This window comes from Zerene cesonia, chromosome 12 (assembly GCF_012273895.1).
Source record: "Zerene cesonia ecotype Mississippi chromosome 12, Zerene_cesonia_1.1, whole genome shotgun sequence".
Taxonomy (NCBI): Eukaryota; Metazoa; Arthropoda; class Insecta; order Lepidoptera; family Pieridae; genus Zerene; species Zerene cesonia.
In genome coordinates, this window is record NC_052113.1 from 5,187,583 (window position 1) to 5,204,278 (window position 16,696).

Consider the following 16,696-nt stretch of genomic DNA (forward strand, 5'->3'; position numbering starts at 1 on the left):
CAATAGTTTTTTTATTGAGTTAAGATTGACATACGAAGTGAACGTTTTACGTTCATTTTCCTTTACGTACTCTCTTTGTCAATATTTGGTTAGTAATATCGTTTTGTTTTTATTTGATGCTTTTAACTTGAAACTTAGGATATATGGGTAAATTAATAAGTTACATACATTTGACTCCTCAGCTATACAAATAGTTATAAATACAAGAATACATATAGAAATCAAATGACTCTAAAAAATTATTAATGGAATAGTAAGGGTAATAATACAAACACACGAACTATGTGTCTTCTCATGATAAATATATCTTACTCCGACATTATTTTTGTACATCAACTAAATAAATATCTTCGTAACAACCAGATAATGTACTAATCATGGTGCCTTATAGCATTTTAGGCATTTAATTAAGGTTTGTGGCAATATTACGAGCGCATCGGCTTGCTTACAGAGCTAAAGCTGAAACTCATGCAACAGGCTTACGGCTAATTAAACACCGCACCAAATTCTCTCATTATTGCCTCAATGTATATTCATAATTATAATCGTGTGCACTGTAATGTATTATCGTCGTTTATTCGTGCTTTTTGCTTCTGTTTTTTGTTGAGTATGAACTATGTTTAACGCAGCGTTATCTGCAATAGTTTTGTAATTTTTGTAGTCAACTGGCATACCCGGCCACGCGTTGCTGTGGCTGAGTAATAATTAAAAATATTAAGAGTATAAATTATTGGGATAATTAATCGAAATAAAAACTATTCTATATCTTAAGTTGGACCATATTACACATAAAATGCCAAGTTTCCTCAAAATCGCTTGAGTTGGTGAAGAGTTCATTGGGAACATACATCATGACACTGGACTTTTATATATTAAGAAAAAGATGTTTATAGAATTGCTTTTAAACTTGTGTAAATAGGTAATGCATTCGCGAAAAAGTTAACTTTCACAAGACTTTTATTAAATAGTCGGATAGTCTGTTAAATAAAGAACAGCGCGAACAAATGCGCTCCGAAAATATTTAAGAACATATCGTGTCTACTTAAAATCATTTACAATTTTAAATGTGCGCTATCCCTGCATATGAGATTAGCACAATAAGACTGTTTCCTTTGTTAAGTTCCCCGAAACTGTTATTCGTGCCACTTCAGTTATTTGAACTGCAGCATTACTGCTGTGTAGTTCCGACATTCGTATCGTAGTGCCCCTGGAGGTCGATTTAGCAAACACAGCCGATACGTGAACTGTACCGATATGTAACTAACAGAGTCAATTCTTGCGTCGTTTTTAAATGCGTATAAGGTAATTGTGTTTAAATATTTGGTATCACTAATACGATGTACACGGAGCGTTGTAAAAAAACAGACCGTTAAATTAATTTATATTGACAGATAGATAATTAGCTAATTTGTAGATATACTAACAATATAACAGTTTCATGTTTTATACAATTTTATTTCAATAAACATTAAAATATTATAGTGGTTTTTATAAATCAGATCATGAATGATTTAAGCGTTAAAGAACTAAACAAAATAAACAGTTAAAATAAACTAATTCATATTGTATTATTATCTAAATTTTAATTTCTCACTTTTTTAGAAATATCGCTTTAATTAGCTTAAAGCATTAGCTTAATTTCGTCATAAGAATAAAAATAAATGAGCTCATTTTGATGAGAAATTTCTTTATGAAAGTGGGTGTTAATAATAATAATGGAGATTTTATCTGAAATGTGACGGTAACAAAAGCGATAAAATGACGATAATACTGCGAAAAAAGAGAAGAGCTTCATATCTTCCTTCAAAAACTTGGTCTACATTACATGACTACGTTTTCCAGACTACTGTGAATGTAGAATACATCTACATAATGATAAGGCTAGATTATACAAAAAATACATATTGTATCCACACTAAAACAATACTACTGCATGCTAATTTACATTTACTACGAGAATTCTACATTTTCTCTGTTGAAATAATAAATTGTACGCAAACAAACCATTGTTTTTCCAGTTGCAATTGCGGTATAGAAAACAGATTTTAGAGTAGGAATCTTCTAGGAAATACTTTTAATTAAATCGAGATGTTGCCTTGGTTCAAGTGTTCTTGTGATAATCTTTATTACGATATCAAATAATATTTACCTGGAACTATATCTTTGCGTTTACTATGAAGAAATTACGATTTAATTACGATTTAATTTTAGTGTTGTTTTTTTTTTTTATTTTGTAGCGTGCGTGTTGCGTTACTTAATCACAAAATTGATTTTCGGGAATGGATCAAAGGAAAGAAGGAAAAGGAATAAATAAATCAGGATCATTTTGAACGTTAATTCTTAATATAAATACGAAATACAACGTCATCTCTTGCAAGAGTGATGTTACTACCGCTTTGTGGGAGTGACCTTATTATACAGAGTGTGGCGTAATGAATGGATAATATGGTACCTACGGGTATAGAACGTTGTGGCGTTTCAGAAAAATATATTTAATGTTGTGTATAAGTACCTCGGTTCTTAAATTTTTGAACATGTTTTTGGAATAAGTAGTATCGCTGGATAGATGCGGTACCCGTAATTAATGAAAATATGACTCAATATTCATTAATTTCTTAAATTTTTGCTAACTTTAATGCGTAGTATGAAAAAGATATGGTAACTCGAGTGCAAAATTAACAAAAAAATCTATTCTGTTTCATTATGATTCCGAAATGGTAGCTCTCAATGTATTTTCAATATATACAACAACCTTACTCCTATTTTTTTTTTTTTTTTTTATGTCATAGCGGGCAACTGAGCTGGTGGTTCGCCGGATGGTAAGCGATCACCACCGCCCATAAACATTCGCAAAAGTAGTACCTCTGCGAATGCGCTGCCCGCTTTTATGGGGTAAGGGAAAAGGAAAGGATTAATGACTGGAAAGAAGGAATGGACTAGGACGGGTGAGGAAAAGGAAACGGGTCTCCGGCTCCCCCACTCACCGGACGAAACACAGTGCATGCCACTATTTCACGCCGGTTTTCTGTGAGGGTGTGGTACTTCCCCGGTGCGAGCTGGCCCAATTCGTGCCGATGCGTGCTCGACTCCCACATACAAAAACTCCTAACACAATGAGTCAAGAGCTTTTGCTCTCAATTATTTTCCATTTATTACGCTACCGGCTACACCATGTAAAGAACAACCCTCAACAACCGATACAAAAACCAATATAGCATTACTAAATTTTTGACGAAAAACATTTAAATTTAAATAAACATTTTTTTGCGTAACAAATCTGCAACTAAGAACTTTATGTGTGGTATAACTGCTTGGTGAAACAAAATTATTACTATGAAAAGCATTTTGAGTGCGGTTATAAAAACGACAATGTCGCTATATAGGGTGACCTCAGGAATTTAATGTCTCCTTTTATCGACCATTTCCAACAAATAATAGTGCTCTTTTGTTCCAACAGAGCCTAATCTTTTAAGTACTCGTTCACTTGATACGGGTCACTGCTAAAAAAGAGGGTCAACTTGAAATGGATTAATGTTATAGTAATTTCCCAAATGCTAGGGATTGCTTTCCATGCAAAGGGCATCTTTTGCATACATTATTTTATATGAATTTGTTATAAAACTACTTTTTTTAATTTGAAACAGAATATTTCACAATTATGTATGCAGTACTATAGTCCTACGGGAGAATTCTCAAATTATTAAATAGATATTGAATGATTGTTTGTATAAATATTGATTAAATAGAAAGAATTTACACCACATGGTTATAGCAAATAGGTAGTACAAGTTACAACGCTTGGCTTAATAGGCTTTTGTAGGACAAACAACAGACTATCATGTCACACCGTCCTTGTTTTATAGATTGCGTTACATTCTTTGATCATTGATATACAAAGGCATGCAGTGCAGTAACACGGTAAGTTTTCCGAGCCCATTTACCAGTGAAACTACGCTGTTCGTTATATCCTGACACGCATTACAGAATTAAGCTTTGCATATTCCGCAGAGCAACACCCGACGTCGGTGCAAACGTTACCTACTCTGATTACTTATTCAAGTGAAGCAATAAATTACCCAGTTACCTACAGACACTTGCAAGCCGCACAGTTATGTAACAGATATGCAAAACTATATCATGTTCGTAGTATACACCTTGATGATAATAGTTGGATGCGACGAGATGGGGAATAGATCTCAAGCTATCATATTATGTTGTATTATGTAAAATGTTCCAGTGGCTGTAGGTGATCTCAGGTATGTATACCTTTATAGTCAATTTAAAGCGCTCTCCTTATGATATTCATTTTATATTAGCTAGAAGATTTAAATTTTTATATCTGAATTGATTCATCAAAGAGATACTTATCATTTCAGTAACCATTATAAATATCAGTTGCCACTAACAAATAGACAAAATATTATGTATTCATACATGTCGTTATAATCAAACGTACAAACCATTTGAAGCTAGAAGAAAACTTATTATGAGGGATAGACGTTGTTATTTTTATACGAAAGGCCTCGAGTAGCCTACAAATCAAGATAACAAGCTAGATAGACACTAACGGAAAAAATGTTTCATACGATAACTCTATTAGGCTGGAAGGTCATAAGTTATAGTATAATTATAGATATGAAAGGCAATATTTTAGTATTATAACAATCTAACGGTGATGTGCTATTTGAAGTCTTTTATTTTTGTCATTCCAATTATAATTTCTTAAGCCATAATCATTTTGTTCATTAATTTAAAAAATATTGTGCATACAAAAAACTTTAATAATAAATAGATTAAAAAATCCTTAATAACGTCTATTATTATAAGTTTCAAAACGATTCAATGCTTTTCTATCAAAATGTTCGTCAATATAAATATTTTTCATTATTTTCTAAACTAATAGAGTTAAAAAAGAACTTGTTTAAGAATAAAAGAAAAGAAATTTTGCAAGAAATTGAATAAAAATAACTCTGTTTTGACGAGACATTAACTAAACTGCCATACAAATCAACGAGACCCTTTGTAATAGCCACTTAGCTATAAAAATAATTGGGAGACAATAATAATGAAGTTTATTTGTTTTATAAGCGACCGTCGACTCGTCTCCCATTCATCACGGGTTCGACACAAAATAAGAGGGATGTCAGTCAAGGCGCGACTTGGAGAGCGCAGCGCATCGAAGGAAAATTAATTGGAGCAACTTAGCTCATTCTTCAAACCCGGCCTTGCCCAGTGTGCTGCCTTCGCCTCACTCTCTTGATTAACTCGTAATAAAGCAATTTATTGAAAGAACAACTTTATTACTTCCAAGTTTCTTGTGAATGCGAAGAGGTCCGTGAAAATACAGTCGTACAATGGCCCCAGTTGTAGAAAAGATCGTTAAGATTTGGAAAATTTTACCAATTTTCGAAGTTCATCGACACTTAATCTGTTCGCAACTTTTGGAACTAGAATTAGAATGAGAACTCTGTTAATGTGTCATGATTTTCAAATTAATCTCGTTTAATTTAAGCCTATCTAAAACATCATTCTGGAGGTTAGGAAATCGTAAAGCTATTAAGTAATTTATACTCACTTAACGACCCGTTATAAGTCCCCCCTTTGCATATTTTCTCAGTACGTCAGAGGACGACATAGAAAACACCGTTTGTCCCAATGATAAATGTCAGTTTCCCATGTCTGGCCACTTTAACGTTGTTACCCTATAGTAGAATTTATAATGAATTCGTCGGCGCTAGAACGTCGTCGGTGAGGAGTTGGCATTATACCTCTCTCGTTAAATTGACGACCGTTGTAAGCGCTAGCGATTCAATGAAGCTTTGTTTTACGAGTGCTATGGCTGCAGCTATTTGTCAAAAGATTCAACTAAACGTTTATCCATTATCTCTACATAAAACGACGCTCAGGTATAACGAGATCAGATGAGCAAGAAAATAATACCTCGCAATGCTGTCGCTGAAAGAGAAATTTTACAATGCCGATATTATGATGATTCTGTTATCAGATTTTTCCATCTCAATTTCTCCTTTGATTCCCGTCGAAAATAGTAAAATCTGCGGGGCTTCAACTGAAAACACGATATCGAAAAGGGATTGAAATCATATCGCCGTATCGGTGTTCAATTACAAAATCATTTCGCTGAAAGTGTGGGAGCAGGCGCAAAAAGAGAAATCCTTGTATACGGTAAAACTTTTTACAGATTTGAAGAGGAGAATTTACATCACTGTATGCTTTATAGATTCTCTGAATGCGATGTTGGATTTGAAAATAGCGCCCTTGTTATTTCGAATACACATTGAGTGGGATAGAAGTACCTACGTGGAGACAGTGTCCCCCGCAATTTCTCTGCTTCCTCGTTATATGCCGTTTGAGATGCTCTGATAACAAACCACAGGTTAGGCACGCGTTCCGAATAACATCCAAAATCTTTTATTTCCTAATAGAATATTGAAGAGTACTACTGAATACAGGTTGGTGGGTAATCATCCAGAAAATTAAACAGTTTCGAAATATGTTTTGCTAGAATAAATTTTTACAAAATAAGTAGTACTTTTTCATTTATTATATGCACAAAGATATATTATGTATTTGACTGTTACTTCAAGAACAGAATCTAATTTTTTGTTTAAACAATTATTCAGTATTTAAATATTAAAACGAAAGTAAGTTAATTTAATTCACAAAAAAAAGGAATTTTATTTTTCTTTCAAAGACAAAAGTTACGAAACAATGGGTAATATTTTAAGCAAATTATGTTAAGATTTATATTCTAAGAAACAAAGCCACGCAATTAAAATGAGGATATTAGAAATCAAAGCAAAGTTAAATGGAGCGTAGCACCGTGCCTTCCCGGCGGCGCGAACTAAGACCAAACTTGTTATTCTACAATTTCTACAAGATAATTTTGGCTGTAAGACTCTGCAAACTACAGTTTGTGTAATGAGAATCAGCTAAGGTTGGAAAATTTTATCCAAGTAACGCATTACATACATAATTGTTGTTTTACCTACTATTATTAATTTACTTAATATCGTTAAGGACTAACTGTTAGTTATTCGTACTCTTTACAATTCCATTTTGCCACATTGAGGTTAGTGGTTCAATACATTTAAATTACCTTATAACCTACCTTTTTCACATATGCAACAAAATAAGAATCAGTTACAGAAGAAGAAAATAAGGTGTTCATTCAATTTGCTCAAAAGTAACAGCATTTGTAAAGAAGTATATTAATTCAGTATGTCGGTGTTAAACCACTCCATAATTCCACACTACGTTGTCGACTCAATGTTCGCACGTAACATATAAATCATTACACTTGCTCCCTGCAGGTTTCACAGACTCGGCGTCGATTGCATCCTTATTCTGCTAACCTTTATTTCATTAATTTGTTTGTCTACAACTTGTTTAGTACATCATTGGATACATTTATCAATTTAAAAAAAAGGTAATGTCATTTGTAAGAAGGTAAATTAATTTCCTTTCCAATGCAAATTACGGAGCATGACGTTCCCTTGCAATGCATGAAATCAATCCAACAAGACGTTGCTTATCATATATCCGAATTGCTCAGAACCTCTTTGAGTAAAAAAACTTTCAGCATTACTCTAATCTAAATACGTAACGTTCCGAACAACTATACTAACAAAATTCTACTCCCATAAGACTAAATTTCATTTTTATCCAAAATTTTGAATGGCTAAAGTTCGCACGACTGTAATTTTGTCTTGTATTTAGATATGATTTGTGTTACTTCTTAAGTATTTGCATAGAATGACGCTTTGAATTATTTATTAAAAACTTGAAAACAGCGTCACGCTAGAACGGTTACAAAGAATAAGTTAAAACCAAACTATAGTTTTAAATCTCTTATGATAAATCGGAGTCGTAAAATATATATCGGAAAGATTCACTTCAATAAAATATGCAGCATTAAAATTTCGCAGGTAACTGTTAAAATCTGAGTGAACTGTATCGTATGTTTTACATTTTATAAAACTCTTACAAATGCGAATGGGATGCAAGCAAATAATGAATATTCCAATGTGTTTCAATTGAAAGCACAGACAATTTAAATTTTTGATGACAATGTTGTATTCCCAATATAGACTCTTTCACATGGATGCTTTAAAATATCGTCGTCACGTGTTTAATTTTATGTACAATGTGTATATTCTATATACTATTCTACTATTCTACTTCTACAAAATAAGGGTAATTTTGTAATATTTAGTTATCCAGAGAGTGAAATAATACATAAGATAAAATCGACGGCTTTTCATGTTTATCACGCTAATATTATAAATGTGACAGTTTTTTTGTTCTGATTTTGGTGCGTTAATCACACTGAATCTACAGAACGGATTTTGATGAAATTTGGTATACCTACAAACAGGGTATGAGCCGACTTGGGTGATAGGATACTTTTTATCTCGATTTTTATTGTGTCTAGTTTAACTATAATATAATAGTCAGACTGTAAGAATCTTATTTATTTGTCATCTTCGGCAATGGAGCTAGTGGGTCGCCCGATGATAAGCGCTGCCACCGACCATACACATTTGCAAAGGCGTAAGCTTTCTTGCAGATCTCTTACCTCGACAAATGGATGCAAGCTTTAAATGATAAGGGTTTAAGTGAGAGGAATAAAGGTAAAAGAAAATCGAACAAAATACAGCAGCATAGCATGCGATATGCCCCGGTGCGGGCTGGCACTATTCATGCCGAATTTGAATTTTAATTGTCTTTTAAATAGCTATGTATATCCATTGTCCAAATGAAACTGTTTAAATACCGTTGGAACAAATTGAGGTGTTTACGGTCGACATGAGCCGAACTCACTATATGTCAAATAGCAAAGGTCTAAATTACTAAAAGCGTGTACTTCAAAGAAAGGTTGTATGTGAAAGAAATGAGCAAATAAATCAATTACACACCGGCAGGCGGCGCTTCGAGTAATAATTGGATTTGGACCGAAGAGCCCTGGGGGCCAATCGCCAGTATATTGTCTAACATTCCACGATCCCGGCCAACGATGTCGGTATTCGGAAAAGAATTGTAGATTTCCTTCGAAATAAATTAAACATTTAATTCATCTTAACGTACGCCCAGTCGAAACGAAATCCTTCTCTAAGTTTGAGACTTAATGAGAAAATTTCCAAGTTTTAAACCAGATTCGGGGAACACAATACAAAGGACCTTTTTCAAACATGTGATTCAAAAGAAATGTACATCGTTATTTCCAGGTAGAACGTTCATTCAGAATATGATAAAGATAAACATCCAATGTTTATACATACATAAATTTTTTCTGATTTTTTTCTGCTTCTTTACCAGTACTATTTCAGATAACAATATACTTATCCCTTAACCAGTATCATAAGTGGATTCAGATCATTATTAATAAACCGCCAATTTTCAATAGTGTATCTGTTGCATCTTTTTAATTCATATTTTATATATAATTATCTCATACATTTGTGCAAACGTCCTGAGATTTTTGTGCATGCAAATTCTAAGTATACGATTAACTTTTTAGGACACTTCGTCAATTATGAGAAAGAGTTGTTTTTGTTTCTTTGAGTTATATCCAAGTAAAAATTATATAATAATAATAAATTGTAAATGGTTCTTAGCAAAATACATGAGGCTTTTTAATTAGTAACATAACAATATTAACTAATATGTGAGTATAAAGTTATTGTATATAACTTTCATAAGCCAGCGTGTACTTAACAAAGTAATTGTCAGTGAAGTGAGCCAAGCACTCTTCATGCCACAAAAGCATGCAAGTGTAGTTTGCGTATGAATCAAGTCCTTGTTATCCTAAAGGACCTTATTTTAAATGCAAATTATTTGTAAGAGAACCGTATCTAATTGGATGATGCTCTAATGACTTGAGATCTCGTTAATGTTCAAAAGAAATTGTGGAATCAGAGGCTGCGGGAAATAATACATTACTTTTTGTTTGTTAAAATGTGGCTTATAATTATCGTTTGTGTTTTTGTTTTCTGATTCGTTTATAAATGTTTTGTGTATATTATATTTACACAATGGATACTATTGTTGCGGTTTAAATATTTACTATAGACGCACAAATATTGTAAAAATAATTTGAGTTTTTATACTTAAAATTTTCGTCGTAATTACTAAATCAATACGCGTTACCCACTATCAAGGGGATGGATAAAAAAAGGATTCATGATTGGAAAGACGGAATGGACTGGGAAGAGTAAGAAACACAACATAATGCTATTATTTCACGCCAGTTTTCTGGAGGGGTGTGGTACTTCCCAAGCGCGAGCTGGGGGAGCCCGAGACTAGTTTCCTTTTCAAATCCTTCCCAATCCATTCCTTCTTGCCCGACGTAAATTTTTTTCATATCTTACCCCATAAAAGTGGGCAGCGCATTTGCAGAGCCAATACCTCTGCGAATTTTCATGTAGTAGTGATCACTTACCATTAGGCGAACCACAGGCTCAGTTGCCTGATGTTTATGACATAAAAAGCTGTTTTCGAATGAAAGAATAACAAACATTCGTACATCTATAAACATTATTAGTAGGATTATGATTAAAAACAACCAATCATCCCACGTCTCTAAGCAAAGTCTAATTTACATAGCAAATATCGATAAAAAGTATGATCGTTATTCATGTTAAAGTTTTGATATTATTAATACACGTAATCATCGTATTAACTACTGCAAGCTATATCATCTTTTGGAATTGAATTATAAATTCTTTTTATTTCATTTAGTTTTAAATATTAACTAAGCAATTTAGCAATTAAACATCACCACACTCATAGCATCTTAAATATTATTAACATTGAAACATCGAGACTTCATGCAAAATACAAGTTATAAGAGCTTGTTCATGTTTAATCTCGTTAGTGTAGAGCCTACTTACGATAATGATTTGCAAGTCTCGTTACTTGATTTTCTATACGCTATGTAGTACAAGTACATTAACACTGCAAGAAAAGTACGCGCCAGACGCTCTGAAAACTGCAGCAAACCGACTTCTCGATTAAACGAACTGTAAAAATAATGGTCACAGTACCATGCGTCTTAAATCGACTAATGCACTAGCAGCTTAGTCACTTCAACCATATTTTTACCACGCGATATTTTGCTGGAAAAATCGGGTCTGTGCAAATTGACTGAACTTAGCTAATAGGCGTCGTGTTTTAATTAACGCTACATTTTTTCACTTTAAAGTTTTTCTCTTTCCTTCATTTAATGACTGATTGCGCCTTATTTTTTGTCTTGGTAATGAGGTGGATCGATAGAAGTCAAGGTACCATAATTTTTATTAATTTTTCTCCTTTAAAGCTATTAATTACTTCGTTTCTGGGTCATATTTACATTGGGAATATATGAAAATCAATGTTCCGTAGCTTTCTAAAATTTAAATTTCCGTTTATTTTCCCTCGGAAATAGTTTCGAGGGCCACAATTTATGGACATTTGTTTTGTGAGAGAATGGAAAGCCTTGTAATGTAACTCTTTATACATAAATGTGAAAAAATTACGATAGGTCTAACAAAAATTCATGTTCTTTTCACTTCTAATCAGGACTTTACATAAAGAAAGTACAATATGTATGTTAATTAGGTAATATATATGCGTTCGATGCGTTAAGATATGGTTATTAGTCACTAATAGATATTATGGTTGTCAGCCACGTGTATGTTTCCCCCAGTTTCATATCATAAGTAATAATGATAATTATTTCGAAGTCTAGTTGGATAGAACCCTTTAAACAAACATCTTTAGATTGCACATAAACAACACACTTCCTATTTTGCATGACTCGTACATTCTACCATACACACTACTAGCCTTTCCCCGCGACTTCGCCCGCGTCCAAAGAATTCCAGAGGGAATATGATATTATTTCACCGCACTAAAGATTAGCCCATGTCATTCTCTAGCCTCCTTATAATCACAAGATACAAAAATCATATCATAAAACCACCAGGTTGTTGTGAGGTTAACGAAAGATAAACAAACAAATAAACACACTTCTTTATTATAACATTAGTAAGGATTATTCATAATTGATTCTTGAAACTGAACTGAAAATGAACCGTTCTTGGAGGTGATAATTGGGTCAGAGCTGTTATTTTAGTAAGGTTTGGCATTACTTTACCATCTTCCATGACAAAGCCCAGACATTCAGAATTGGGCCAGCTAGCACTAGGGAAGTACCACACCCTCAAAAAAGATCGGAGTAAAATAGTATGTTTTTCTTCTTTGTTTTGTATTATGGTTCCCTCTTTAGTTATAAAATATCTCAGAGTTCAGTGTGCCTCTTGGCAAAGGCCTCCTCTAACAATTTCCATTGTACTCTGTCTCTAGCAACCCTTCTCCATTTTGGGTCTGCCGTCAGTTCATCTTCCCATCTCTTGCTTTGTCTTCCTAGAGTAAAATAGTAGCATACCACTATTTTTCGTTAATTATCCGATATTATTAAAAGAAAATCTGATATACCCACATAAAAATAATTTAAAATCATTCGTATAGAACCCGAATAGGTCACACAGTTTATATTATGTGAGCTTCTATTAAAAGGTTATCAATCTTCATGATATATTCCACAGTACTAATGTAGATATCGACATAATTCGACGTGTTGTAATAACAGCATTACTCAGATAACGTATTTTTAAAGAATCGGTAGTTTGTTTATTTGTGTGAATAGGCTGAAAATAACTACTATCCGAAGAATTAATAGAGTAAGTTTTAAGGAGGCTCTCTGTATAGATTCATTCTGAAGTATGATTTCAAAAAACAGCCCGTTTTCTTATATTAATAAACCAATGATGTTTTTTTAAACAATCTATATATCTAATATATATCTGTATCTAAACTTCTATACTTATAATATAAAGCGGAAGTTTGTTTGTTTGTTTGACGCGCTGGATCGATGTCAACAATTCTTTCCCCTTTGAATTTGTACGTTATCATTGAGTTTTAAAAATTTAATATACCACGGGCGAGGCTGGGGCGGACCGCTAGTTATAAATGTCCCTGATAACAATATTCTTGTAATTTCGGTGTAAGAGTATTTACTTGTTAATATAAAATACATCAATGTTTTTAACAAAACGTTTTATATTTTTCATCAATATTAAGAGCTCGACTCAATTTATTTAAATTATTTAAAACACAAGATGAAAAATGTTCATCTTGTGTTTTAAATCGCACTGTAGCGATCTTGCAATGTTACGCAAGATTACTGCAGTTCAGATTATTTGTCATAATACTTTTCTTATATTATTTGTACTATAATTGCATCCGTGTATTAACAATTAATAATCATAACTCGTGCATTGATTTTGTAGGAAAGTAATAATATATTTCACATATCGCTTTCCACATAGTAAACACATTGCAGCGCTCAGTAGCAGCAGCTTGTGAATTTAAAATGTCATTTGTCGCCAGTCGTCTGCGATCTTGTATCTAACGACAGAGCCATTGATTTTGTCGCTTGTCCATAGGGACTGGGGATCATACACATAGTCACGATGGGATTGGAATCAATTTACGCAAGCAACGTCGGATTTTTCCTATCTCCTCACGTCTCAATCTCATAAGATACACTATGTGAACTCGGGATGTAACGTTTGACCTTTTCTATAGCTCTGGAACACTGTTTATATTATATATCATTCAAATATCTATAAAAAGAGCATAACAGTAAAAAACACTTCCTTTGTTATAAGAATTCATTATTATTTACAGGTCACGTTACACGCAAGCCGAGAAATTATTTAATTGCTACCTTCAGTCATCTTATTAAAAAACATATTTTGCAACAGATTTCCTTAATTGGTAAAGATGTTGGTTTCGCCACCAATAATAGAAGAGAGAGAAATTCACGAACCACTGTTTTGTGGACCTGGACCATGTAACCTATTGCCATCTGTTAGACAGGCTCTAACTAAACCCGTGATGTCACCAATGTGCGAAGTTTATTTTAGTGTGAGTATTCCTTGTAGAAGCTTAGATTAAGATCGCGATTAAAATAATTAAATTACAAAAGCATAAATTTCAAAGAAAAATGGTTTTTAATTCATTCATTATAGCTAATTATTTTTTTTAAATCATAGCGGGCAACTAGCTGGTGGTTTGCCTGATGGTAAACGATCACGACCGCCCATGAACATTCGCAGAGTCTCAGACCTCTGAGAATGCGCTGCCCGCTTTTAAGGGATAAGGGATAAGGAAAGGATTGATAAATGGAAAAAAGGGATGGACTGGGAAGGGATAGGAGAAGGAAATAGGCCTCCGGCTCCCCCACTCACCGTACAAAACACAATAGCAAGCTATTATTTCACGCCGGTTTTCTGTGAAGGTGTGGTACTTCCCCGGTGCGAGCTGGCCCAATTCGTGCCGAAGCATGCTCGACTCCCACAATAATTATATTTATAATTTTAACTATACCAACCAACCGTACCATAATTTTAGGCAATGGCAGAAATCCGTGCCGGCCTAAAATACGCATTTCAAACCAAATCAGATCTCGTACTCGCAATAAGTGGCTCTGGTCACAGCGGCATGGAGGCTGTCATCAATAATCTCCTTGGCCCTGACGATACGCTTTTGATCGCCAGCAGAGGTATTTGGGACCAAAGGGCCTATATAATGGCTACGAGATACGGTAAGAACGATGCGTAATTCATAACTATGACCTACTTCTGCTATAAACATAACGTTTTAACTATTAATGGATAGTAAACAAAAAATATAAGAAAAACAAATACTCTGTTACACAAAACTACTTGATCTCGTCCATAGAAGGTCAATACATTTAAATAAAAAATTTGGAATTCATATTTGCTTCTTAAATTATTATAATAAATAATTTTTTATTTATATTAAATTAAATTATAATATTGACAAAAAAAAACTACTGTAAATAATGACTCTTCGTGAGCATTCACTCTATATGACCAATATTTGCTCAGAAAAAAACTTATGTCGTTTATGAAATTTCTCATCTGTTAACAGCAGTTAAATACCCTTTGTTAGACACATTTATATATTTCAATATGCGAAAATACACGTATAAAAATATAAAGCGTACGCCTGTGTAGAAAAATCACACTGAAAATAGAAAAATATTACTCCTAATCAAAAATTAACGCCTTCAGAAAGTAAAAAATAATTCAAAGCCTAAGTCGGGTATCACAACAACTAAAACACTTGATATGAAGGACGAACGTTTATGTGTTTTGTTAAAAATAATTTATTGTTATCTACGCAATGACACCTCCACTGCTGTTTTCCTTTAATTTAACTATAATACAAATGTTTACTTTCATTTTTTATTCATCGCAAGAACAACAAAGGAAATAATTTTAATATAATATATAACAACAATATAATTTCAGGGATCAAAACTTTCAAAACTGAAGTACCAATAAACGCCACATTCAGCTTTGAGCAAATTGAAAATGAACTGAAGAAACTGAAACCAACAGCACTTTTTATAACACATGGGGACTCGTCTACAGGATCTGTACAGAATTTAAATGGACTTGGGAAAATTTGTCACAAGTAAGCTAAAACGCTGAATAAATAAATCTCATATAAATAAATAAATCACACTAATATTATAATCACACTATCATAGTAACATCATATATGTGAAAGTTTGTTTGTTGGATATTCAGTGTGTGTCCGTTAACAAACTACTGAACGTATTTTAATGAAATTTAGTATATATAAGCTGAATTGGGTGGTAGGATACTTTTAGAATAGAATGCGTTACGTACGTATATGCAGCTAAATTTTTATGGACGTCGTATCTATATCACTAATACATAAAGCTGAAGTTTTTGTTTGAACGCGCTAACCTCAAGAACTTCGTGGCCGATTTGGATGAGATTTGTTACAAAGTTAGCAAAGTTTGTTACTTTGCGACAGGATATAGGTTAATTAGTTTTTTTCTCGGAAATCGCATAGGCACAGGAACTATGCGAGGAAAACCCCGGTACTGTCTATATTTTTCTTTGACTACGCGAACGAACCCAGGCGAAAACCTAGTATTTATTTTATTTATTTATACTTTATTGTTTTGAAATAATTACAAATTGAGATTTAACCTTGGGAACATTATCACAAATAGCGGTCTTATCGCTAAATAGCGATTTCTTCCAGTATTATATAAATGGTACAAATATAAAAGGTATATAAAAGCTATGTTATTTAATTGTTAACCTTAAATACAGTGTAAACTCAAAATTTCGATAATATGTGTTAAACGTTATCTACAAGTTAATGTAAACACAAGTTATAATGAAAGTTATTACAACTTTGTATTCTCACGTGCTTAGCTTTGATCATAAGCTTCATTTTATTTTCTCTAACTGATACCCTTATGTACCTATGTAATTATGTATTTAACACTAGATGAACAAGTAATGTATTGCAATACTATTACTTTTTAAGGTTTCGTGTTGTGTGATGTTCTACTTTATACAACAAAAAGGCATATTATTTTTTTTTATAATATATCTACGTCTTTTTCAACTATAGACCAAGTTGATGAGAGTGTCAGCAAATACAGCCGAGCTGTATTATATATCTGTACTAGCTGCACCCGGCTAACGCTGTTCTGCCTTACTCTTATCATTTAGGGGTATGAAAAATAGATGTTGGCCGATTCTCATAGATACCGGATAAG

The 16,696-nt window shown here is 33.1% G+C and overlaps 1 protein-coding gene across 1 annotated transcript in view; it reads left to right on the forward strand.

Moving 5' to 3' along the window:
- The first annotated feature begins 3,924 nt into the window (after positions 1-3,924).
- The window catches only part of LOC119830950 (serine--pyruvate aminotransferase), a 21,673-nt gene continuing 8,901 nt past the window's right edge, over positions 3,925-16,696 (forward strand). The window contains exons 1-4 of the mRNA XM_038354143.1: positions 3,925-4,256; positions 13,750-13,989; positions 14,476-14,668; positions 15,402-15,569. Of these exons, the coding sequence (XP_038210071.1) occupies positions 13,846-13,989; positions 14,476-14,668; positions 15,402-15,569 (505 nt within the window). The 5' untranslated portion in view covers positions 3,925-4,256; positions 13,750-13,845. The remainder of the gene's footprint in view (positions 4,257-13,749; positions 13,990-14,475; positions 14,669-15,401; positions 15,570-16,696) is intronic.